At 37.7% G+C, this 27,959-nt stretch overlaps 2 protein-coding genes across 4 annotated transcripts in view; one reads left to right on the forward strand and one right to left on the reverse strand.

Moving 5' to 3' along the window:
* Nucleotides 1-7,730, reverse strand: part of LOC139150884 (uncharacterized) — a 124,804-nt gene extending 117,074 nt beyond the window's left edge. The window contains exon 1 of the mRNA XM_070723320.1: nt 7,401-7,730. The gene's annotated coding sequence lies outside the window, so the exon portion shown is untranslated. The remainder of the gene's footprint in view (nt 1-7,400) is intronic.
* Nucleotides 7,731-7,833: 103 nt separating this feature from the next.
* LOC139150885 (BUB3-interacting and GLEBS motif-containing protein ZNF207-like) lies at nt 7,834-27,805 on the forward strand. Of its 3 annotated transcripts, XM_070723322.1 has the most exons (12): nt 7,834-7,945; nt 13,475-13,601; nt 14,606-14,729; nt 15,220-15,484; nt 15,935-16,127; nt 16,529-16,816; nt 17,442-17,601; nt 17,974-18,015; nt 19,033-21,317; nt 23,085-23,260; nt 23,786-23,837; nt 27,003-27,805. In XM_070723322.1, exons 1-9 carry the CDS (start codon nt 7,905-7,907, stop codon nt 19,167-19,169), a joined length of 1,377 nt encoding a protein of 458 aa, XP_070579423.1. In that variant the 5' UTR covers nt 7,834-7,904; the 3' UTR covers nt 19,170-21,317; nt 23,085-23,260; nt 23,786-23,837; nt 27,003-27,805. The 3 variants fall into 3 exon arrangements, with proteins under 3 accessions (XP_070579423.1, XP_070579424.1, XP_070579422.1); XM_070723323.1 differs by lacking the exon at nt 23,085-23,260; XM_070723321.1 differs by having other exon boundaries at nt 19,033-23,837.
* Nucleotides 27,806-27,959: the final 154 nt, after the last annotated feature.

Raw genomic sequence — 27,959 nt, forward strand, 5'->3', positions numbered from 1 at the left:
ACCTTTTAAATTCCTCAATCAAAACAAGTTGTCGTAATTTGTCATAATTCTGACTGACCTTTTCCGAAGAGCACCAACGGTCAAACAGTTGTTCTTTTGTTCGAGCAAATTCAACGTAAGTTTGATCTTTCACCTTCTCACAATCCCTAAATTTCTGACGGTAAGCTTCAGGCACCAACTCATAGCCCTTGAGAATTAATTCTTTCACAGAATCATAATTTGAAGCCTGCTCTACTGACAATTGAATGTAAATTTCTCTGGCTTTACCCACCAAAGCACTCTGCAAAAGCATAGACCAGGACTCCTTAGGCCAATTCAGACTCTGAGCAATTTTCTCAAAATGGAGAAAATATTTATCAACATCCTTTTCTTGGAAAGGGGGAACTAACCTGAAATGCTTAGTGATGTCAAAATTGTCTGAAGGGAAGAATTTTCCTGACTTTCCAAGCTCTAAACGTCTCATTTCTAACTGCAGTCGGTGTTCTGCTAATTCTCTTTCCTTTTCTTTTTCCTCTCTTTCTTCTCCCTTTGTCTTTCTTCCATTTGCAATTCTTTTCTTTCATTTCCAATTCCCTCTCTTTCTGTCTTTCTTCCATTTCTAATCTTTCCTGCCTTTCTTTTTCTTTCTGTCTTTCTTCCATTTGCAATTCTTTTTCTTTCATTTGTAATTGCATTTGTATTTTTTCTTTTTCTAATGCCAATTTTTTAAGCTCCAAATCTGCCTGAATTTCTAATTCTAATTTTTTGAGTTCGAAGGAAGACTCAGGCTCATAATCTTTTAAGGCAGACTCTTCAAAATGGCCAGAATTAACTAAATGTTTTGCAATCTTGAATTGAATTTCTCGCTTGCGCATAGATCTTTTGACATCTACTTTAAGGAAATTGGCCAGTGCAATGAGGTTGTCTTTTCTGAGGAATTAAATGTGTCCTGATCAAGGTCATCCATAAATTCGTCTGGCTTAAAATTCCGCCATGATTAAATTTCGCTGAGTTCACAGTATATAGTAGTTTTGAAAAGGCTGTCAAAATGTTGTCAAACGGCTCAAAATATTCGTATCCCGGGACGAGCCCCCAATTTGTTACGTGCAGAGAAAACGAACAAAAGGGTGAACTCAGCAGTTAACGTTTAAACAAAATTTATTACGAAAATAAAACTAATTGCTAAGTCAGGGATAGAGTACAAGCTTTAAAAGTGTACAGACTACTTATCTCAGCTGGGACGGCAAAGCTCCAGTCTCAGAGTTGTGACAGTCAGTTGGATGAATGAACAGTCCTTTGGCTTGCAGGCTTGAAGCTACACAAAGTCCACAGTATAAATCCAGCGTTGGCAGTGAAGGTCTTGAAAAGTCTTGAGAATGACTACTGCTGGAGTTTAGTAACACACAAGAGACACGATCCCAAAAGTCTGACTGGAAGCTGAGCACGTCCCTTTATAAAGGCATATAAGAACAATCTAGAACTTTTATTGACATGCTAATTACTGTTCTAAAATTATCTCCCTACACAACTAATCAACTTTCCAGAACATTCCAAACATGACTAATTGAATTCAAGGTTGTTAGGCATCAAGGGCAGTGACCTTGAGAATGTTCTAGACTAATTGAACTCAGGTCATGATGAGTGTGGGGTAAATGACCTACATAACACCCTTCAGTAGGTCAAATTTCGTCACGTACTTGGCTTTTCCCACTCGGTCGATGCAGTCATCAATCCTCGGGATTGGGAAAGTGTCTGTCTTTGTTAAAGTGTTGACCTTCCTAAAGTCCGTGCACATACGATAACTGTGGTCTGATTTGGGAACAAGTATGCACGGCGAACTCCAGTGACTTTTACTGGGTTCAATAAAGTCATTGTCCAGCAGGTATTTGACTTCTTCCTGGAGATATTTTGCTTTGTTGGATTCAGTCTGTATGGGTGTTGTTTTACAGGCTTACTGTCCCCAACATCAACGTCGTGATAGATGACGTTTGTCCTCGTTGGAACATCTTGAAACAGGTGTTTATATTCGTGGAGCAGTTCTTTCACCTGTTGTTGTTGTTCTGGCTGGAGGTGTGCCAACTTTGTAGACTCCAGCTTCTCCAGGATTTCTGAGTTCTGAAGCTTGACCGAGCCCAGCTTTGAGTTTAGAGTATTTTCACTCAAGTCAGTTTCAGTATCACTATCTTCATAATGGCCAGAACTGACTGTACTGACAGGCTTTGTTTTAGTAGGATTATCCCTATCCAAATATGGCTTAAGCATATTTATGTGACATAGCTGTTTTTGTTTTCGCCTGTCAGGTGTTATTATGATGTAATTTAAATCACTCAATTTCTTATCAATTAGGTATGGCCCAAAGTAACGAGCATGGAGTGGTTTGCCAGGAATTGGAAGTAGAACAAGAACTTTTTGACCTGGTTCAAACTTCCGTTTTGAGGTGCTTTTATCATATTTGGTTTTCATTGACTGCTGAGATGACTCAAGATTTTCTCTGGCTAATTCACATGCTTTAGAGAGTTTTGTACGAAAATCTGACACATATTGCAAAATATTCAGACAATCATCATCGTCTGATAGGAATTTCTCTTTAACGAGCTTAAGTGGGCCACGGACTGTATGTCCAAATACAAGCTCAAATGGGCTAAAACCAAGAGACTCTTGAATTGACTCTCTAACAGCAAAGAGCAGAAAATGAATTCCTTCATCCCACTGCTTCTCTGTGTCAAAACAGTAGGTCCTAATCATGTTTTTCAAAGTTTGATGAAATCGCTCAAGAGCACCCTGACTTTCTGGATGATAGGCGGATGACGTATACTGTTAATGCCTAGCTGATCCATTACTTGTTGAAAAATACCAGACATAAAGTTGGAGCCTTGATCGGACTGGACACATTTAGGGAGGCCAAATAAAGTGAAAAAAATGAATAAAGCTTTCACCATAGTCTTTGTCTTTATGTGTCTTAGTGGTATGGTTTCAGGGAACCGAGTAAATGTACACATTGACAACATGTACTCATTTCCTGATCTTGTTGGGGCCCAACACAGTCTATAAGTATCCTATCAAATCGTTCTTAAAATGCAGGAATTGGCTGTAGAGGGGCCTTTGGAATGGTTTGATTTGGTTCTCCTGCCATTTGACATGTGTAACAAGTTTTACAGAAATGTGCTACATCCTGCCTGAGATTAGGCCAATAAAAGTGACTGAGAATTTTATGATAAGTTTTCCTTACTCCCAAATGACCAGCCCAGGGCGTTTCATGGGCCAGGCGCAATATTTCAGCACGGTAGGGCTTTGGAACCACAATTTGATGTTTTATAGCCCAGTCGTCATCAACCAAGACATCTAGAGGTCTCCATTTACGCATGAGAATACCAGATTTTGTATAATAGGAAACAGAGCTATCTGAAGTTTTATCTTCATCATCTACCCTGTCAAACAAAGACAAAATATCTGGGTCTTTGTGTTGTTCTGCAATGAGATTTGATCTAGAAAATGTCTGACTTTGGTCAGCAGAAGTTTTACTGGAAGTTTCAAATCCACGAGGGATAACGAATGCTCCGTGTCAAACACCTGACTGAGAAAGGTGTCATTTAAGTCAACATCTGTGACATTATTTTTGAGAGTATTTTGATTCTCGGAAGTTTTCTTGGACATGGCTCGAGTAATGGCACATGAAGGAAATAAATCGGGTATCTCTTGTTCAATTGGCTCTGGATCCTGATCTAAACTAGGATTATCAGTCGCAAGTGGATTAGTAATGACCTTGTCCCCGGCAAGGTCGTTTCCAAGAAGAAGGTGAATCCCTTCAAAAGGCAAAAAAGGCCTAATACCTAAAGTCACAGGTCCAGAAACAAAGTCCGAAGACAAGTAGACATTATGGAGAGGAACAGGAATGAAGTCATTGCAATCTACCCCCTTAATAAGAACTTTAGAACCTGAAAATGACTTTTCAGAAAACGGCAGGGTATCTGCCAACAAAAGAGACTGGGAAGCCCCGGTATCTCTTAAAATTTTGACAGGGGTAGCGGAAGAGAAATCACTAGAAAGTGATATAAAACCATTATGAATAAATGGCTCGAAAATACCCATAATGCTATCTTGAGAAGAATTGACCTTGACCTCATTAATTGGGGATAAGAGGGGTTTAACCTCAGAAAATGTGTTGCACACATTATTAGACTCTAATTGAGTTGATGAAGAAATAAAGCCGGTGGGCTTAGATCCACTTTGACCACTTTGACCTTCACGTTTTCTTTTCAATTTGAAACAATCTGACATTAAATGGCCGTCTTTCTTACAATAATTACAAGAAAGTGTACCAAACTGTTTGTCAGAAGGAGATTGAGACTTGGGATCTGATGATGTGGAGTGTTACTTGAACTCTGTGAACTGTTGTCATTTGATTTTCTACTGTCCTTTGAAAAATTCTTGGATGAAAAGGACGAGTTAAATTTACCTGCATTGTTTCTGTATGAAAAGGACTGGGATGGTTTGCTGAGAAATGAAGATTTGTGGGTCAATGAATAATCATCGGCCAAACGTGCAGCAACCTCCAATGTATCTGCCTTTTGTTCATTGATAAACGTCTTGATGTCACTCCGAATGCACCTTTTAAATTCCTCAATCAAAACAAGTTGTCGTAATTTGTCATAATTCTGACTGACCTTTTCAGAAGAACACCAACGATCAAACAGTTGTTCTTTTGTTCGAGCAAATTCAACATAAGTTTGATCTTTCACCTTCTCACAATCCCTAAATTTCTGACGGTAAGCTTCAGGCACCAACTCATAGCCCTTGAGAATTAATTCCTTCACAGAATCATAATCTGAAGCCTGCTCTACTGACAACTGAATGTAAATTTCTCTGGCTTACCCACCAAAGCACTCTGCAAAAGCATAGACCAGGACTCCTTAGGCCAATTCAGACTCTGAGCAATTTTCTCAAAATGAAGGAAATATTTATCAACATCCTTTTCTTGGAAAGGGGGAACTAACCTGAAATGCTTAGTGATGTCAAACTTGTCTGAAGGGAAGAATTTTCCTGACTGTCCAAGCTCTAAACGTTTTATTTCTACCTGTAATCGCTGTTCTTCTAATTGCAATTCTTTTTCTCTCTGTCTTTCTTCCATTTCTAATCTTTCCTGCCTTTCTTTTTCTTTCTGTCTTTCTTCCATTTCTAACTGCATTCGTATTTTTTCTTTTTCTAATGCCTGTCTCTCTTTTCCATTTGTAATTCTTTTTCTTTCTGTCTTTCTTCCATTTGTAATTCTAGTTTCTTAATCTCCAAATTTGTCTGCAATTCTAATTCTAATTTTCTGAGTTCAGAGGAAGACTCAGGCTCATAATCTTTTAAGGCAGACTCCTCAAAATGGCCAGAATTAACTAAATGTTTTGCAATCTTGAACTGTATTTCTCGCTTGCGCATAGATCTTTTGACATCTACTTTAAGGAAATTTGCCAGTGCTATGAGGTTGTCTTTTCTGAGGGAATTAAATGTGTCCTGATCAAGGTCATCCATAAATTCGTCTGGCTTGAATTCCGCCATGATTGAATTTCGCTGAGTTCACAGTATACAGTAGTTTTGAAAAGGCTGTCAAAATGTTGTCAAACGGCTCAAAATATTCGTATCCCGGACGAGCCCCCAATTTGTTACGTGCAGAGAAAACGAACAAAAGGTGAACTCAGCAGTTTCGTTTAAACAAAATTTATTACGAAAACAAAACTAATTGCTAAGTTAGGGACAGAGTACAAGCTTTAAAAGTGTACAGACTACTTATCTCAGCTGGGACGGCAAAGCTCCAGTCTCAGAGTTGTAACAGTCAGTCGGATGAATGAACAGTCCTTTGGCTTGCAGGCTTGAAACTGCACAAAGTCCACAGTATAAATCCAGCGTTGGCAGTGAAGGTCTTGAAAGGTCTTGAGAATGACTACTGCTGGAGTTTAGTAACACACAAGAGACACGATCCCAAAAGTCTGACTGGAAGCTGTGCACGTCCCTTTTATAAAGGCATATAAGAACAATCTAGAACTTTTATTGACATGCTAATTACTGTTCTAAAATTATCCTCCCTTACACAACTAATCAACTTTCCAGAACATTCCAAACATGACTAATTGAATTCAAGGTTGTGAGGTCATCAAGGGCAGTGACCTTGAGAATGTTCTAGACTAATTGAACTCAGGTCATGATGAGTGTGGGGGAAATGACCTACATAACAGACTCACAAAAGTTACATAATGGTAATTGTTCATGGGATTTGAAATTTGTGAGAAATTGCAACAGGGAATTAGAATGACATGTCAGCAAAGATTTACATTTTTCATGCTAATTTCATGTTCAAGAAATTGTCTGGGTCTGTTATGAACATAGATACTTGGATTTCATTTATAAATGCATGAAAAAAAACTTGACTTGACTTGACTCGAGAGTCATGTTTAAAATTGACTTGTTTCTTAGTGCACATACATGAAGCAAGGCCAATAATTTAAAATATACTTCAAACTATGAACTACAATATCAGAGAATTTTAAATTACCTACACCCTACAAAACAAACGTTAGCGGTAGTCATGAAACAGCCAGCCTACCTCAGACGTCCAGGGTGACCATGATCGAACAAAAAATCACTGTTGTGGTAATCTTAGAAAACATATGGCGCATTTGTATTCCACATTAACACTGGGACAGGATAATTGTTCTTGAACCGTGATGAAACACTTGATGGATGTAACTCGTTCTCGCGCTTCGCTAGATCATCGAGAACCGTCTTTTGTGCGCTTCTTGGTCTATGGCGTGTGGTCAACATCGATTCATACATCATACATACGGTTAATGTTATCCAAGTTTACATGTGGCGCAAGTAAGCGTCATATGTCTCAGGGTTTCCCTGAAATATTATCAATATTTGCTGAACTGAATAGGCTTTATGGCTATGGCATTTATGAATCATTCCTCTGATATATGTATGACATGCAAAGTAAAAAATCACGCGTCCGTATTAAAAATTAGTTCCCTGCCGATTTAGGAATCAAGCTGGTCTTCTTCCGCAAACTTTTCAACGCAATACGTCGGCCGCAAAACGTGAGTGTGGTGGGTATAGGAACATTTCTTGTCGCTAAAATACTATACAACAACGTAATTGTATAGCGGGGGTCTACAGTTACATTTAATTACTCCGGTTGGAGTAACCACGGTCCCACTATCACATAGTGACCGTGCTGAACTTATCATTGCGCCAGTTCACGAGTGTACCTGCCATGACACTCTCAGCAGTGATCGGATGATGACTGATCCCGGACCCTGGTGAATTTGATCGTCATGACATCAGCTCAAGGTCGGAAAACACATAATTACAGAATAGTTTATGTGTAGCTATATTTCACAAAGGAGAATCATAAGGGAATCAACGGGATATTATCCTACCTTGGCTGAGTGTTGGAATCTTCGAGTCCTGAAAGCACGAAGTTCTGGAAATAATAGGTGACGATTTTTTTTAAACTCGAAAACGAGGCTTCGGATCCCTCGCACAGTCAAACATCCAGAACACACTGATAAATTCAATTTTCCGGAGAATAAGCTCCGAAGCTAGTTCTTTTAACCTATTTATAATATCTTTGGTATGATTTATAGTATTTTGTCAAATTTATCTAACACTAGTCATTACAAATCGCATCTTAATCAGTGAATAAGAAAACGTATCTGGACGAGGTTCCCATGAGAAATGAGCACATACGAACTGCGGCTACGCGGGGTAGAGACACACCCCTACACATGTTAAGGTCGATGATCGGCATGACGTCAACATAAACAGGAGAAAGAACATCCGGGTACTTCAAACGGCAGCAATACCTATCGGGGTTTTGACGCCATTACTTTCGTACGGCATTCTACAACAACTAACGAGTTTTAACGCTTTATATCCAGATTATGGGACGGAAAAAGAAGAAGGTCCAGAAGCCTTGGTGCTGGTATCCTTTTATTTCGTTCTGTTCTAATTAGAACGCAATTTTGTTCTTACTTTGGAAACGAGAGTCATGTTTAGAACCTGAATGTGACCACGCCGTTCACACACAGTACAGACTACAAGGTCCGCGCACTGCTGGTGCTGGGTTTCCCTTTGTTTCCAGCTCATAGGTTTGGGAAATGTTTCGTGCATTTTAGTTGTTGACTGTTGAATGCCGAGAGAGCACCATTGCATCATGTACAGTTACAATAGAAGTTCTCTCCATCGAATGAAATTATTAAAGCGGTGTTAATGTCACAACAATCCATAGTACCGTGCAAAGCAAACGTCGCAAAACAACCAAAAAAATTGTCGGCATCAGCATGAACAGGCATTGCAGGACGTGCGTTTGAATCATATGATTTAGCATTCCAAATATTGAAGAATTGTGTTAGATTTTCCGGGAAGAGTGGGAATCTGCAAGGGTTTTGTCGTGACTTCTAACAGATTTTTAATATATTGTATACTTCTAGGCCACAACTTTCCCTGATGATTTTGGGTAGTGGGAAAAGTGCCATCTCTCTACACTGTTCGGTGAAGATGAATCACAAACAGAAAAGTTGCAGTGGAAATAGTGAATAAACATTGTATAATATCCTCATGAATTTACCAATATCAATAATTGCTGAGATGTACTTCTTGCATGGAAAAGCAAAATGATGCATGGCTGATACATGTACCATGGATTGTGTAGGGCAAAATGATACGGAGGTGGGCTGATATATGTACCATAGGACTGTGAAGGGCAGAATGAGGCATGGCTGATAATGTACCATAGGATTGTGTAGGGCAAAATGATATGGAGATGGGCTGATACATGTACCATAGGATTGTGTAGGGCAGAATGACGCATGGCTGATACACATTTACCATAGGATTGTGTAGGGCAAAATGATACATGTACCATGGGATTGTGTTGGGCAAAATGATGCATGAACCATGAGAGTAGGCTTGTCCAGGGCAAAATGATACATGTTGATGCAGGGTTTGATACTAATGTAAAAAACAGACTATCCCACAGGACAAGTAAAAAGTCTGATGTAGTGGTCCTGCCAGAAATTTGGTGGTCCTATTTGATAGTGTAGTAAGTACTGCTGTACTGTCCTATGACAATCAAATGGGGACTTACCTTTGAAAATGATAGGAGAGCTAAAATTCACTTTCCTAAAATCATCCAGGCAAGTGGTAGGCGAGTGATTTAACACCTCCCCTGAAAATAGTCAGTGAGTGACAAAAAATTTCAATTTCAATCAATCATCTCTTGTGATTTGAATCATTACAAAAACATTAATCACTGTCTTTTTCATTGTAATACAATTGAGAAAATATATGATGGTGTATTGAACAGGATGAGCAGTGTTCTTCCATCAAAATTTACACAGCTTATTGGTCAACTTTCAACAGTTTTCAAACAGTAAATATGCATAAATGTAAATGTGGCCTCTGTTGCATTCATGAAGAAATAGATGAAGTTGTACTTTAAAAGGACATGAGTCATAAATTTTTCATGATTTTTTATCATTAAGGTCTTTTCAAAATAGTATACAACATGCACATTAGATAAATTGACATTTAGACAAAAATCTACCAAAACTGCTTTTGACAAACATGTTTGGTTTAAAACATGAAGGTATTTTTTTTTACCTCCATTGTTTGAACTACGCCAAATATGACTAGATTTTAGTCTTTACACTCAATCATGTTACCGGCAGTCCACAGTCAAGTTGATATTTTGTTTGTTTTCTGCCCACTAAAACATCCTGAATGCTCATTGGTCTTCAACCGAAGTTCACAAGGTGTAAAAGACAATTGTTACTGTGATATATCAATGTGATAACAAGCTTACATTTCATAAAACAAAGTGAAGTTATCATAACACAACAACATCAAGGTGCACAATATGTCATGTGTACTCTCTGAGACTGAGAGGTTTTGGTAGGTACCTTTTGATGACAGATATGCAGAACTCACTGTTATCCTGTGTCATAGGCCAAAATATTGCAAAACTTTTACATCTTTGAAGGTTTTACGGTACCTACCATGAACTGATCTTTTCAAAATCTCTTTTTCAGCAGTATCGGGTGTCTGTCCAACTTTTCAGAGCCATTTTAATTACTAGTATCTTAAAATTTCAAAGGGCTGAAAGGACTAGCAATTGCTCAGGCTAAGCTGCTTGATCAGATTATGAATTTGTTTCCGTGAGTGGCAATGTGCAGTGCCAAGGCATTCATGTCATCTGCATTTTCTCTACGCTCAATTTCGATAACATTAGCATTATGATCCCCATATGTCATGCATATTTTTCTCATGATGAGTATTATTGTAAAAATATATCACATTGTTGCACCAAAATCGATCCATATCAAGCTACAGCTACATAGAAAGCTACACCATACTATGTGTGTTGGTCAGAGGGGATTAGAGTAAATGTTGTGCAAAATTTCATTTGCATGAGTGGTAGGCGACCAGAGTGGAGCGATTATTCACCTCAAAACAAGATGCCTGGGGAACCTTTATTTGTTGTTAAAAACAATGCTGAAAAATCACTCTCCCACCGGAGTACCCATAAAAGCATTTTACTAGTCCTTCATGTAAATAAGTGGACCAGCCTGAATGTCTAACGCTATGATGTACAATAGGATTGTGAAGGATAAAATAATGCAAGGCTTTTTGTGTAAGATAAAATGATGCAAGGCTTATACATCTACTATAGGATTGTGTCGGATAAAATGATGCAGAGCCGATACATCTACCATAGGATTATGTAGTGTAAATGAAACTGAGACTACTGCAGATACATGATCCAACCAGTCTAGTGCCAGTGATGTAACTAGTTGCCTTCCTGGTGGAGTCTGAGATGGAGTCCAAAATCTGTTACTGTGGCCACAGATATAGTGTAGATTTAGGTCAAAATCATATCATAGCAAAGACCCTCAAGATGGCCTTTCTCCAACTTAATTGTGCACAACATGATGCCACATCACTGTCAAAGATAACTTTACTAGCACATGTAAGACAGTTTCTTGTAATGGTGACTGTTCTTGCCCAGGGCCTTCATTTTTTACAATCGTCAATATTTTTACATATCAGATAATTTTTCATTTCTTTACTCTAGACTTCCATGTGTTCAGAGGTTAGATATATCTATCTATGATAATAATGTACACTACCCCATCTTAATAATCTCTAAGGTTTTTACCACTTTCAGCAATGGAGTTTGCAGAATGTCTATGCTCTGCTGGTTATATCCCCAAGATTAGTACAGATTCAAGTTTAAAACTATGGATGCATACTAACTGAACGTTTGATATTTAAAAAATAGCCACCATATTCTGAGTAACAATGGAGGTATTGAATAAATGATACATCATATCAGATTGATATGTAAGAGATACTAGTAGCTTGAATAGCAAGTTAATAGAGTAGGTACCAGACCGCTTTTTAGTCCCCATGGACAAAGTCCGGGGGGAATTATAGATTGGGTCATGTCCGTCCATCTGTGCGTGCGTCCGTGCGTCCGTCCACGCAGATATCTTAGACATGTCCTGGTCAATTTCTTTCAAACTTTGCACAAGGATAGTTCCCTACCCCATACAGATGCAATACAGATTTGTTTCACAATGCGATCAAATTTGGTCGTGTTAGAGGACTTTTTAGTTTTCACCTCCATAGACTCCCATGTATAAGGCAGTTCATAGACTCCCATGTATAAGGCAGTCCATAGACTCCCATGTATAAGGCAGTTCATAGACTCCCATGTATAAGGCAGTCCATAGACTCCCATGTATAAGGCATTTCTCCATAGACTCCCATGTATACCGGTAAGTCAGTTCTGCACAGAATCCCATGTATAAGGCCAAGTAAAATAAAAATTTAGTTTCTCATCGTATTCATATTGCAAAAGGATGCAGTACGTGACACAGTTTTTAGCCCCACAGATTAAGTCCGGGGGGCTTATAGATTGGGTCATGTCCCTCTGTTCACGCAGATATCTCAGATATTTTGACAAAATGTCATGTGACCTTTGACCTCAAGTATACATATTTGTCCATAACTCCGTAACCACAAGTGCTTCATCCTTCATGTACAGTATGATGGGACACCTTATGAGGCCACATATTGTACCTCATTAATTATGCACATATCTCATTTTGAGCGAGCCAATAGAGCTAGAGGTCTGATTTTTGGTATATAGGGATAACTTAGCAATACAATTTTTTTGACAAGATGTCACATGACCTCAATGACCTTTGACCTGAAATATACATATTATAACTCAGTAACCACAAGTGGTACACCCTTCATATTTGGTATGATGGGAGACCTTATGATGCCACATACTGTACCTCATTAATTATGCGTACATCTAATTCTTAGCAAGCCAATAGAGCTGGATGTCTGATCTTTAGTATATAGGGATAACTATAGGATAGAAATTTGTTGATCAAATGTCATAAAACCCCTATGACCTTTTACCTAAAATATATGTTTTTGTCAATAAATAAGTAGCCACAAGTGCTATGTCCTTTATATTTAGTAGGATGGGCAACCTTATGACAACACATGCTTTACCTCATTAATTATGCACATATCTAATTCTGGGCAAGTGAATAGAGCTAGAGGCCTGATTTTTGGCAAATAGGGATTAATTAGCAATACAATTTTTTTTTCAAAATGCCACGTGACCTCGATGACCTTTGACCTTGCTTTACCTCATTTATTATACACATATGTATTTCTTGGCCGGCCAATACAGCTAGAGGTCTGATCTTTTTTCCCAATTTAGAACCATAACTTAGACATACCTCATGTGTTTCAAATTGGGAACAACGCCATAGACCTATGTGCCCATAGATCTCAACATATACACTCCAGTGATACTTCTTAATGACCACATTTCCCTGCCCCATCAAGACTAATACCCCCTATTACAAGTGGGGACTATGTCATTGTCAGTTACTTGTTAAGTAAAAGTCAACTTCAAACGACAATCATGGATTGACAACCCTTTGGATAAATATGATTATTATTGTTGCAAACAACACTATTTGCCAGATTTACAAGCCATTTGCCATGCTGTTTCTTTTAACCATCAGTTTCAAAAACAGATTTTTGATCAGAAACTAATCACCATGGACATAGCTTGCCACTTTTGGAATCATAGATCTAGAACTTCTGCATTTTGTGTTTGGAGTGTTTTCTTCCTCAAATGTGATGTGACCTTTTGAGATAAATGGTTTGTTAATTCTTGGTTTCAGTATGGACATTAGGTGTCACATGGCATTCTAATGTTTACAAATGACGTACACGTATAATTACTAGACACAGTAACTGGTAAATCTTATTCCTGTTTTGCTTTTACATCCAGGAACTTCCTTTGTGGTTTATGCTGATACAATCATGTTTTAAAAGTATTCTCTTCTTGAGATTTGAAATTGAAATGCTACCCAGTGTTATGATTTCTGCAGTGTTTCTCCTTGACAATGTATTTCAGGTATTGTAACAGGGAATTTGATGATGAAAAAATTCTTATACAACATCAGAAAGCAAAACACTTCAAATGCCATATATGTCACAAGAAGCTCTACACAGGACCAGGTTTGGCCATTCATTGTATGCAAGTAAGTGTGCTTTAAGTTTGAGAAATCGCAAATTTGCGGCTGTAGTGCTGGTGGCTGGTTCATGTTTTCTACCCTTCTTAACAGATGTTTTAGATCATCATGTCTTTAGAAAATGAAGGATTATTTGTCACCACATTATTGTTTGCATTGTACAGTGCATGTTGATTGTTTAACCTCAATGTAGGGTATACAAACCTCCTAACTTACTCAAAATTCAGAGGCGCTCGAGTGACAACTCACAACAACAAGGTCAGTCACTCCATACAAATCAGCCTAAATGAGTCTCCAACAAAAGTTACTGGCATATCCAGAGCATACATGTATCTGGTTTTCTAAACACCAAGACCACACCACTGTCACCAGTTTCCTCAAAGTTTTTAATGAGATTTTTAAATTACAGAGTTTTGAGGGAAAATTATCATCAGTACAAAGGTAAGGGCCTTTGGGATTCAAACAACTGTGAATCATTCAATGATGCATAGATGTGTAAACTGCAATTATCAGATTTATCTAATATAAATATTATTTACTTGATGAAATATTCAATGGAAAACAAAAGAATGACAAACTGTTAATGAGCTGTTGACACATTCGCTAATGCGAGAACCTTGGATTGAGAAGTGCGCCTTTAAACATTTGATGTGCATATGATTACAATTGTGATGTAAACAAACCATTGTGCACTTACAGATATATACTTTGTCACAAGAAATTGCCAACTTTTATTTATTATAACTGTTTGAAAAGTTTCTTACATTTTTGAGCATGAGCTGAGTACTTTTTCGCCCCATTCCTTCACTGGTTAGTGAGTGTTGGCTACCTCATTCTGCAAATGGCCTTGGCCAACTGATATTTGAATAAATAAACAAATATGTGATACGAAAATTTTCCCAGTTCATTAATCACAGACACTGTCTTGTCTTTGAGGGCAAACTGACAAGATGAGCAATTGTCAAGACTCATATCATGACCATTTCACATACCAGTATGTTTCTTGTTTTTAGGTTCACAAAGAAGCAGTGGACAAAGTACCCAATGCCTTGCCAGGACGACAAGATGTTGAAATTGAAATTTATGGTATGGAAGGCATTCCAGAAAAAGATATCAAAGAGCGAAATGAAAAAATGCGTAAGTAACTTTGAATGATGTTTGTGGTATTTTTTAGTCATTGTTTCATGTCTTGAGTTACCAATGCAGGTATTGGTTGATGTAATTAAAAGTTTAAAGTAGATCTGTCAATATAAATTGCCAGTGACACTTTCAAATGACACTTCACTTAACTGATCATTTGAATACATTAGGGTTGCTGTAGACATGACTATGCTACGTACATGTTGTAGTACTCTTACATTACCAGAAAGGGTTTTTCAAGATTTGCAAATTTACCTCTGGTTAGAACAGAAGTAATTGGCAGAGGCTAGCTTGTGCTGTGGGTAAGATGACTCCTTCTTCCATTGTTGTCTCTATCAGGACACACCAAAAATTTCAATGTAATACCATGTCATTGGTAAGGACATACATTGTTAATGTGATCTATCACAGGCTTCAGAATTATAATTCAATCAAAAAATTACCCAAAGCAGTATGTAACTTTTACACTTTTCATTCATGGGAAAAGAAAGGGAAAAGAAAAATGAAGATTTTGATTCCAATGAACCAAGTACATCGTCGTCCACACCGGCAACAACTGCAGTAGCAGCTGCACCCAAGCAGCCGCCTATGATGCCACCAGCACAGGTCATGCCACCAGTTGCACCACATCTCATGGCACCAGGTATGCCTCCACCTTTACCAGGAATGCCATTACCTGGCATGCCGCCAGGAATGCCACCAGGAATGCCAGTACCAGGTATGCCACCATTTATGGGACCACCAAGGCCAGGGTAAGTGAAACAATACACTTGCAGTAGTCTTACTGTCAACCAATATACAAGAATTACAAAACAGGTTATAAGTAAAAATCTATAGATATTTTCAGATATTATTGACTCTATAACATTTTGTACATACCATTTCTACTTACAGTGTCTCTATCAGATTGCAAATTGGAATATAAAACAATTGTGTTTGAGGTTGTAGTGGCCTCGTCGTAGGAGTTTCTTTCCAGTTAAGCTAAACGCTACTATATAACACTTTGATTGTGTGATGTTATTTGAAACAACATTTTCGGTGTAACGTATTCATGCTGCACCAATACCCATTTAAAGAAGTATGTTACCTGTAAACTTCCTGTCCAGTACCTGTCCTACTTTTTTCCTAGGCAAAAAAAGGGAAATCCCCTACAGATTAGCAGCTGCTCTTTGTTTACCTACAGTGATATTTTTTTCCTATAGGATGCCATTGCCACCAGCAGGAATGCCCGGTGTGCCCCCAGCCATGCCTCCATTTGGTATGCCACCAGTACCACCAAGAACTCAGATGCAACCACCACCAGCAACAACAGCTCCACCTGGCATACCTAATCAACCACCACCACCTCAACAGCAACAACAACCTCCAAAACCATTGTTTCCGAGTGCATTGACTGTACGTAATTGTCTTTGACAAAAGTTTTTATGCCTTTGATATCCAGTCCATCCCCCTCCTTTCATTCAGTTACGTGTTATAAAAATTTACCAAGGTGATAGTCGTGGCAATGTATTAACTTGAACAATGATTGACCAGGGCTGTGCATTTCAGTGTTTCAAGTTTACATAGTGTATTTCAAATTTTAATTTACTGCAACTTGTTCGTATTAAATATATGGTAATTGCCACAGGCTAGGTCAGAAGTAAGTGTACTCATTAATTTAAAGCTGCAATACATTGCTTGTGAATTCATAGGTAGTTCTTCCACATATGCTGTTCCATTCCCTTTAAAGTCTCCTTAAAGATATTATTTCCTTTGGTAATTTCTTCATTTAGTTGTACCTGTACAATTATTTTCAGACTAAACCGGACACCACATCATCAGTAGTAGGTGCAGATTTCAAACCTTTGGGAGGAGCAGGCCCTACAGCAGGGCCCACGATAGGACCAGTCAAACATACTTTCCCAGCATATTCAAATCCATCAAGTACTTCAGTATCATCACCAGCACAGCAGACGGCTGCCAGTTCAATGCCAGCTCAGAAAACTGTGACCAGTGCTTCTGCCACAATCAGCAAGCCAGCAACAGTGCCAGGCAGTGTGTCTGCGAGCAGCAAACTTATGCACCCAGAAGAAGATATATCACTTGTGAGTGAAATACCTTTGTTCATGTATCTTACTCGTATGCAGTGCAAATTCCACATTAGTGAGCCAACCACCAGTCATAATAAATCTACTGTTGGTTGATAGTGAGATTTGAATGACAACCATGTTAGATAGACAAGTAAACATATTATAAATGTCAATTCTGAACACAAGACAAATAGTTGCAGTAGTCCAGTTAGTCATTTAAAACATCAGAAATGAAAGAGCAGAGGCTCCTTCTTAAGGGACCAGATCTTTTTGCAACATACAAGATTGTATTTGTCTCTATGGCAGATGCACAATAATGAAACGTTATTTATATCGTGGCTTCACATGTTTTCTTATTCAACACAGTGCTGATACCTGTGTGTCCTAAATTTGCTTAACCCTTTGCAACCATAATGTAAGGTCCAAACCCATTGTTATCAATAGCTGTTGCAGACTTGGTCACAGGGATTAGGATAAAGAGGCTAAACCACAGTATGGATAGGATTTTAGCATACTAGACTATTAGGGGAGTTTGATAGCTGTATATTTTGATTGATAGTCCCTTTATTAACCGGTATTTTGTCATGTGAACACATGTTAAGTTTTGTTGTGTAACTCAAATTTATATCAATGCACACAGGAAGAAAGAAGGGCTCTTCTACCTAAATACCAAAGACCCAAATCTGTGGGCGGAAGTGGAGGGAACACAACGCCGTCAGGAGCACCTCCCATGCTTTCCCAACCCGCTATGCCAGGTAACTTAATGGGACAACAAATGAGACCTCCTATGGCTCCACAAGGTAAGGATACATTCAACCATGTTGCCCACTAAACTACCGCGGCGGAGAGATCAAGGTCATGGCAGATAAGTTGCCTTCAATATACTTGTGTACAGATTACAACAAAATGAGGTGGCTTGTGAATAAATGTGGTTTGGAGGGGCGTGGGAAGGGGAGAGATTTCAGCTTTCCAAGAAATACTGTTGTCTCATCCCAAATTTAACATATCTGGTGAAAGATGACAATTATGAAGAATGTAAGCTGTCAAGGATCACTCTGGATGCATGGTATGTCATATTTGTAATATCACGATAATAATACTCACACTGAAAGGCAAAACATTGTCTTAAAATCCATACATACTACCAATATTTCTCTGTTTGTTCTTATCAGGTCCACCTCCTCAGCAAGGTATGGGAATACCAATGGGCCAGGGTAAGTTGCATTTGCAGTATATGGCATTAGGATGAACTGTCTGTAAAGATACTGGAAATTTCACTTTCAAAATTTTGCAGGTATTTTAGTGCAAGTAGGAAAATACGTGATATGGGCTTGCAGCGATTGTAATGACAAAGGATAATGTTCAGTTAGGAAGAAAGTTTGATACTTCATCCTTCGTTAGGAGCCGTCGATAATAAAAGCTGACGCTCGACAAACGTAATTCTTTCGTTTAGGGGGGAGGGGGTCAAAGCTCATTTCGTCAAAATCGCATAAGGATTTTTGTCTATTGTTTTCGAAGTGCGACTTCGCAGCGAAAACGCAATACTACCTTCGCGTTCATCAAGAACAGAATGACCACAAAATAGGGAGACAGAAAAGACAAAAAAAGACATAAATATAAAATAAAACTTGTATGCTTTTTCAACGTGAAACATGTACGTAAAACATTTTCCTACGTGCGACATACATTAAATGTTCTGTGGAGGTTTATTAATTAATGTGCACTTCCGGTATTTTTTCATAGGCGTGCGGATCGGAGAGGTGCGAGTGGGTTTGTCAGAAACGGCATCATAATATGAAATTGATTTCGCATAAGAACTTTCGTTTTGAGGGGGGAGGATGGGGGTTTGAAGTAAAACGAAGGAATTACGTTTCTTGTGCGTCAGCTTTTATTTTAGCTTAGTTGTCATCGAAGAACTTTGGTGAGTTTATAGAAACTAGTGATTGATTTTCTTTTGTGAGACTGCATAGGAAAGTGCAAGGCCAATATGCAGCGGCTCCAAAAGTTGCTGCTGATTTGCTATTCTTAGATGATTCATCAATGTCAGTGCTCTTCAGCCAACCAATAAGATGCTGCACATCACCAGAAAGTGATCAGCCAAATTGAAGTGTTACCTATAAACATTCCATTAGTAAACATGTCTTTTTTATTGAGTTTTTTCAGTGTTAGAACCAAAGCAACCACTTTGCCATCATTCTAAGGAGTGTACGTACACATTTTATATATTACAGGGGCACCGCCACCGCCACAGCCAGGAATGCCACCAAGGCCACCGTTTCCTGGCCCACCACCACCATTTCAAGGTGGCCAAGGTCCACCGCCTCCAATGAGACCCCCAATGATGCCAACAGGTGGAGTGCGTTTTTAGCGTCAAATACTGCCCTCACAGTAGGTGAAACTGACTAGCAGGTGGACTCTCTTTTTATACAAAGAAATAAAAATTAAGATTGCAATTTACAAATCATTTTAAGAGTTGAATACATTTTAGGTGTTCGTGATTGTGACATTTGATAAATGAAGTGCACCGTTCAACTGCATCAAATATTTTTTATTGCAGTCAATGAAAACACCAGCTTCTGTTTTCCTTGTGCAAGATTTCACAGGCAAGTTGTTATTGTATCAATGGTTAAGATCATGTTACATGTACGAGCGACATCAGCTGTACTCACATGCCTTTTCCTGTTTTGGAATTGCCTTTAATTTGAACGAAAGGTACCGTAATTTGATTATTATAAAGTATAAAATGTTTGGAAGGAATTTATTTCCAGAGAGCACACCCAAGGTAATGTCAAGGTCAAGTCAATATACCAAGTTACAGTGTCATGATCTTCAGACACTTTGTTTGACTTGACATTTTGCCAAATAATAGTAAGGTCTAGGAAAATTCTGCTCTTTAAAGCCTTCATGAAACCATGGAATTTTACATACAGAAGATCTTGCTTAGAAAATTTGCACACTTTTTCAAAATCAATACTCCTGGAAAATGATCTTTTTAACCCAAAATACTGCTAGAAAAAGTCCTAATTAAGGAGCACTGTTAATTTACAGACCTTTTGAGTCCCAACATCTTGTTTCATCAGATATCAGGTAAAGTGGTTACCCAAAATTTATGATGATGAGTGTTGCAAGTTTGTTTTTGTTGCAACTTTGTTTTAATAAATCTATGACATGTCTGAGGTATCTTCTACATGGTCAGATAAATAATATGAATCATATACCAACTCTATGTGGCTGAAAATGTTGTCTCTTTAAAAGCAAACCTTAAAAAAAATAGATCATTTTGTGGGTGTAACTGGAGAGACTTTTATCAGGTGGGAACTCAGTAAGGCAGAGTTACTCATATCATTATTGTCTTGAATATAGATTTTTAGGCAGTGTTGACAAAATACAAAAACAAGTATGTTGACTTCAGATCGGACAGGCCTCTGGTAAGCAGTGGTATTCACCAATAAGTAGGTATGTCTTCTAATGACTTATTGCTATCATATCTGGTAGTGTGGCTGCCAAAGTGGAAGTTGTTGTCAGTCTGAGTTGTTTGTGGGCACAACTTTAATTCAGGCCTTGTCAAATCTTGATAGAGTGGCAGTTTTGTAAGTGATGCCACCAGTAAGTTTGTTCATTCATGTAACTCTTTAAAATGTAAGTGATGCACCAGAAGCCATTCTTTCCTCGAACTCTTAAATTTCAAAATACTGCAGGTTTTTGTGTGCTGTTCAAATGATACTTTGGTTGATGCCCGCAAGCAGCTCAGAAATCTGCAGATTTGGCTAGTTGTGAGTAGGGCGCAGCTGATGGTGAATAATTTAATGTAGGCAAGCAGGAGCAAGGTGAGATTTTTAACCATTTTAGTTTTGAATGGATTGTAACTTTGATAACATCAAGATTACATATTTCTTCTAAGAGAAATGTAAGGTGTCACCCAAAATCTACTCTAAGGGTGATTTGAAGTTGTTGTTGTAAATGACATGGTATTGATGTATAGATGAACTTTCTTGTTGACCTTTTGTAAAAGTCATAAAGGACGTATGTCTCTCTGTCTGCGTTTCATGAACTGAGGTCAGTATTCACCTTTCTGTTGTTGCCAGTTTTCGCAGCACAGTCAATGCTGTTGGACATTTCAAGTCCCCAACTAAGTTGGTGAAAAGCTGGCCATGTGAATTGTACTTGCTTGACCAACATTCAAGTCACTGAGTCAGTAAAAATTCATTCACTTACTTTTGAGAAACACTGACCAAATAAATGGCGTAGCCTTTATTTTAATTCTTTTTAACTGATTTATTCGTGTATTCAGATTAATAAGGTCATCATGAATCAAGGATGTTGCTGTGTGAAATGTTTACTGGGCACACTGACTTGAGTGTTGACATGAAAAGTGAATATTTGCAATTGAATTCTAACTGTGGTTGTAATTTTCCAATAGGTTAATAATAGTGACATTGTAAAAAGATTTGTGCTCAAGTGGCTTGTCCCCTTTTCTGTGTTTGTGCTACTTTCCGTAGAACATGAAAAAAAAAAGGCAAGTGTTAAATAAAGTTATCTTGATAAACATTCAAGTTTTCACAGCATGTTTTTATGCTGTTGGGCCCAAAGTGGTCCCCAACTTCAAGCATGAAAGTTGGTGAATATAAGGCAATACTGAATAACTCTGGGCCGACAATGATGAATTTCACAAAAAAAACAATCCTAGGGGTTTAGGTACTTCACATATCAGCATAATCCTAGGGGGGCCTGCTAAAATACCATGGGAAGTCCACAGGGAAAACATGTTTTCATGAGGAAGGTTGAGCCCAGTGTTGTTTTGTTGCGCCAAATATCAAAGTGTACTAGGCAGAGTGATTGACAGTTCTTTTCATTGCTGAAGTTTGAAATGGTTTGAAATCACATTTCAAAGTCTCAAGAAAACTTTCCCTTTTATGTCCCCGAAAACAATATCATTCTGTGGTCATAATATAGTAACCCTTTCACCAGCATGATTTGGCCCAAACCCATTGTTTTCAGTTGCAAGTTTGGATCAGTTTACATGGAAGTGGGTGTGAAGGTTAAGTCTCACCCTTGAGATTGAATGTAAATATTAATGCAGTTTGTAGAAAATTATTGATGAGGAATTTCCTTCAGCAATGAAAAAAATAAGAGAACTCCCCAATGCCATCGTTGTTTGCTTGTTTAAATACATCATATAGTACTTGTGTGTTGTGAATGTTGCCAGCTTATTTTCAGGGAATGTTAAAATTTGTTGTGCACATCACATTTTTCATGACATTACTGTAGTCAATATGTTTTCAATATGGATTTAAACTCACTTTTAGCTGTTCACCAATGTTAATGGAAGTTACATTGTAGTATATTGTTCATGAAACGTTTCAGAATGTAAAGATGTCCCTCTAAATCTGATGGTGCTTTTGAACTTCACTCATTGTTTCCATGCATTGTGTCTCTGTGGTAATTCATAAACTACCAGTAAAAAGGGAACCAGGATGTGTTTCTTAGAGATTGAAGAGGAAACTGGCTGAATGGAATGTCCTGTCTGGATTTTTAAGGGACAAATTTGAATACAAAAATTTGAAAGGCAAACAGTGTCATAAAGTTTTCAGTTCAAATAAGGGTGGTTAATTGATCATGGCTTATGCTATTAAGAAACAAAACAAAACAAGGAAAATGAAACAAAACAAGCATAACTATGCCAAATTCATTGAATACATTGGCTCCATCATTAATGAATGCTGGTTTTTGTGATGACTAAAGCACAAAGTCAGGGAGATGCACTTACATTGGCAGTTCTTGCATATGCAAACTTGCATGTCCATGTTATACTTTATAATCCATCAACGGTGTTCTGGCTGGCCGATTCAGCAGTCACATACCACTGCTATGCTTGATCAAACCACAACACTGGTGTTCGCAGAGTTGTGAGGTTTAAATTTACATTGGAGTGAACCCGGAATGTGACCCGGAAAAAGGGGGTGGGGGGTGGGGGATTTGGAATGCACCAGTAAGCACACGAAGCTGTATTAGGCCGGACATCAGTTGTAGTGTACATGTATCATCATTTCCTGCCTTATTAATTGTACATGGCCATGTGCTATTTTTAAAACGAGGGACTTGTGTTGTTATGTCATTTGTGTGTGTGTGTGATCAGGTGGTGATTTATCTGGAAATGTGACATTACCCTTTCCGTTGTCCTTCACTCTGCCTCATCTATCTCTGTATAGCGTCACAGATTTTATGTTTAATTGATAAATGGTATGTCCATTTCACTTTTAAACTTTCATTTGTACTGTTTTAGGTCAATGACAGCTGTTTACAAAAAATCAACAATGAACCACAATAGACCTCACTTAAAATATTGAAAGTAAAAAAAAGGAGAACTGCTTTTATTTGCTCAGATAAAATGCAAATTTCTCAGGCTTTGAATAAGAAAACAGATGGTATTAGACTTCAGGAATCTACAAGAAAAAAAAGGCAGGTATTGTTCTTCCATTTCTTTGAAGAATGGAATAGATTTTGTTTCTGAGATATACAGTTCATTATGGAAATTTTTGTTTGTGTTTGTTTGGGCTTTTATGCACTTTGGAAAGATATCAATCACCAAAGTGAAGCTCAATATCCTATAGTGAATAAGATGTGATAAGTGATGAAAACAAAATATAATATGTACTCAAGATATAGAAAACTCTTTTGGTACTTTACTGTGATATCTCTTCCTGATAAAGCTTGAACTCCACCCAAATGTCTCTTTCTGCTACTGACATGATCAGTCTTTCCAAGTACATTGTATCTTTTCAACATTCACAGATCTCTAATATTCATGCTTCATTATTGAGTGATTGTAGACTTGCAAAGAGCATGGCATTGCAATATATCCTTTTAATGATATATTGCTAACGAATTTGGTACTTTTAAGTGGGCCAGTAGTAGTATTAAGTTGTACACATTGAGTCCTGGTTGTTGATACTTTCTGAGGTGTAGCTGTTGTATTTTTTCCAGGTCATGAAGAGCTAAATACCTGTGTGACTGTGTTTAACTCGGCTCTTTTGAGGTATGATACAAAACCCACATGGTTTTGAGTGTTGTTTCTGAAAAATTCTGCACTTTTAGACTTTCACAGCCCATGTATTGCCTCAGCAGTTCAGCAAGATAACAACTGGCTCAGTAAGCTAACACTCTGAGAAGAAGCTTATTGAATCATGCTGTAGCTTGCTTAATCGATGAGGGCTCATGCATCGGTGACAATCAATTTGAGACAGATAGTCTGCAGCCTTGGTCTATACCTCTATTTGCTCCAAATGGTACAACTGGGTAGATTTTAGCATGCCATCACTGTGTTTTCTCCAGGGGAATTTGTTGCCCTCTGCTTGAAAATTAGGGGGTGGGGAATTTGGTTCCAATAGAGGGGGACTAAAACAAATTATGCAAATTCGAGATATGCAAATGAAGATTTTTTCATGGTATAAGTAAATTAAGGTTATAGTATTGATCAGTCATCAAATAAAAGGCACTTCTGTTTTTCTTTTTATCCAGTTAATGTTGAATATATAACAAGGCCATACAAATTCACACTTCATTCATTTCTGGAAGAAAGCTCTAGTCGATATTCTTCCAGCTGTATACTGTAGGAAGCTTGCATCACTTTACTGTGGCTACAGATAGTGGATTACGCCAACTTTGTGATGTTACACCATAGCCCGTTATCGTAAAGTGGAATGCTACTATAAATACTGTGTGTAAATCATCTCAAACTTCATTGTACAAGGGTGACATGTCAGTCTGTGCTTGTTTTATGGGGGCTTTGGGATGACTGACGTGGCTATCTAAATGTAACACAACATTGCTTTGATGATGATAAGGTCTTTCTAGCAGGGCTTAGAATGGACCACCTCACTTTCTCTCTGAGTGGTGGTGTGCTACCAAAAATTTAAAAAAGAAAGTGCTTAAAAACTGCTCCCCTCCCCCCCCCCCCCCACACACACACACATTTGCAAACAAACCAAGGGGGGGAATTTTTTTGAATGCTAAAATGAAGACTGTGCCCAATTTGCAACACTTTTCCACTGTAAAGGGTTAAATGAAAATATTTGTTGTATTCTCCCTTGTTAAAGTTGAAGCATTCATTGTAGAATTTATTTATTCATATTAAATGTACATACTAAGACCTCACTTGGCAAAGGTGATTTCATAACAAGAGTTCACATTGTTTAACCAGCAGAGTTAAGAAAAGCTATCTTCAGAATAGATGTTAATCTTTGAATAATCACTTGCAGTTGTGTTTATAGCCAATAGTCCTGTAACAACTGATTTCAATATATAGAAGTTTCTCATCAGTGATTAGCAGGCCTTTTCCCAGCTATGCCCTCACCCCCTTTTTAGCTACTAGAGACTATAGTCTATGGAAGCTATTGGGATGGGTATCCGTCCGGCGTCCGTCTGTATGTATGTATGTATGTATATATGTATGTATGTATGTCCGTTTGTGAGGCGTCCGTCCACTCAAATATCTTGAGAACCGCAGTACTTACTGATTTGATATTTGTTGTGTAGATGAAAAATATGATTTTGAGAAACTATTTTTTTTAATTTTTTGATATTGTTGAAAATAGGCAAATTAATGCCAAAAAAGGTGTTTTTGGTAAAAAATCTTCTTCTTCATAACCGCTGGTCAGACAGCTTTGTTATGTGGTATACAGGTCCCTAGGGATAACCCAACTTAGATTTGTTCAAATTGTGATGAAATATGCAAATGTGTATTTTTAAGGAATTTTTTGTCATTTTTGGTCAAAGTTTGACTTACATTTTATGTAATTCTTGTACTGTATAAACCCTATCAATTCACCCAGAAAAAAATAATTAATATGATTTTAAATAATTGAATTAATTAGGAAATCATCAAAGCCAAAATAATTTTAGTGTGGAATTATCAGAAAGCTCAACTTTTTTTGACAGTTCATAGTGAATTGAGGATTAAAACATGTAAAGGCAACTTTCCTGAATCCCAACTTTGATATATTCTGAACCACCATTTATGTTAGGGTGGTCAAATAAATAGAGATAGAGAAAGTTCTAATTTCCACTTATGGTTGACTTGGTAAGGATAAAATAAGATTACTTTTTGAGGAAAAAAATAGAGTGGTCAATTAAAAGAGTGGTCAAAGTGATAGGGTTTTTATGGTAAAGCTGGGCTGTAAGATTCCTCATGTGCTATTTATAGCAATTATGCAATCTGTGTAAACAGTGCAATGAAAGTGTAACATGATTCCTTATAATGCTTTTGATGACCTTGAACTTCTTAAGTTTCAAACATTTGTCTCTTCAGTGTGCTTTCTCTGAGTACGTACAGTCTCAACTTATTCAACAGAACTTACTTACAATGTTAATTTGAAAGTTAAAATGTGCTTGGTTAATAGGATGAAAATACTGATATTAAAATATAACAGCTCAAGATTCTTTATAACCTGACAGATATGCTGTTTTTGTATAACGTAAATCTTGATTTAAGCAAGTTTTGTTTACTTTAATTAGAATGTAATTAACTCTCGTTTATTTGCTGTTGTAGACTAATATAGTCGGATGAAATATGGAAATCTGTTTTTTACGGAATTTTTTTTTCATTTTTGGTCAGGCCATCCTGAAATGAGCTATCAAAGATATCCACCTTCTTCATCAATACATGTGTCACAAAAGGTTATTCTCTACATAACACAGCAGAGCTCTGTCAACTTTTGAGTCGCTTGTTTTTTCAAAACCGCTGGTCAGGCAGCTTTAATATTTGGTTTACATGTCCATAGGATGACCTTAGTGAGATAATTTCATACTGTCAGGAAATACTTAATTTTGTATCCATGTCTATTGTAGCTTCAGGGACTTTGGCCCTATGTTTTATCTAAAATTGGCACTTACAATAAGAAGCTGTGAAAAGTCAGTTTATAAAGTTTGTTAAAAAGAATAGAATGAAGTTTAACCGTTTCACCACCATAGTTCAGCTAAAAACCGTTGTTATTAATGGTGATTGCAGACATGTTTACAGGGAGGGAATTGGTAGGCAACGGGTTAAATTAACTAATTTGTCAAAAATATGTATATTTCATATTTGACTTAGAAAGGTATAAAGCCTTTTCCTAATCAAGATTTCAAAATTTGTTGGTCATTAACCCTAAAAGAAATTTCACAGTAATATTTGCTCAACGACATCAATGTTGCCTCTTTTCAGATGCCTGACCAGACAGTATTTGAAACCATTCCATAGATTTCAAGGAACGGCAAGTGCATACTTTTCTTAAATTGTGAAACCAAAGTCTTTGCACTTTCACAGCAAGACTTGCTGTTGGATCCTGTCCCCAAACTTTAGAGTTTGGTGAAAGTGCCCTCATATTTGTTGTACTTTAATCAGTTGCTGCATTCTGCAAAGTTTCTTTCCCGTGGTACTGTAAAGTGTCACCACTAATTTCCCTCCAAAGAAGACAATGACTTTATCAGCGTTTCTAATGATCACGGCAACTTCAGAAGTTTGGAGCCCTAGGCTAACATTGATCCTGTTGTCCACAACAGGTGTAACATCTGGTGAGTTGCAGTAGTTGTGGCATTTGTTGAAATGGATATGTTGGCCCTTAAGCTGCAGGCCTCTTGAATTGCAAACTGTAATCTCAGAGTTGATGCCAGGTCAACATTCCTGGCCTGGTACACTAATATTTCAATTTCAGCTGTGTCAGATCATGGGGATGAAGTGAGTGGATGCCAGTTTGTGCCCTGAGGATGCAAACATGATTTGATTACAAGTTAACTGGATGTGTGACCAACCATGACCAAACCTGCTGAAAGCAGCAATTCTTTAGTTTCAACCATTCTTATCAACCGTGCATTATTAGAAGAGACTGACCAATGTAAATGTTTTGGCATTGGTTTCTGTAATTCTTTTCCAATTTGAATTTGTTTGCTTCTGTATTTATTTCATTTATTAGTATTTGTTTCTTTGTTTCATTGTTGAATGAATTAAACTGATGTCTTGCTTTGAAAGTAGTTGTCATAGTGACTTCCTGATCAGAATGATTGACAGGTGGTGTGTCTTTATGCAATCAAATGTACTTTTTGCCAGTGTTTTGTTGCTTCATGGGTGACAAGGTGTTCTATACCAATGCAGACTCCCTGACCGCTTGCTTAAAATACATCA

This window comes from Ptychodera flava, chromosome 15 (assembly GCF_041260155.1).
Source record: "Ptychodera flava strain L36383 chromosome 15, AS_Pfla_20210202, whole genome shotgun sequence".
In the NCBI taxonomy this organism is placed as follows: domain Eukaryota; kingdom Metazoa; phylum Hemichordata; class Enteropneusta; family Ptychoderidae; genus Ptychodera; species Ptychodera flava.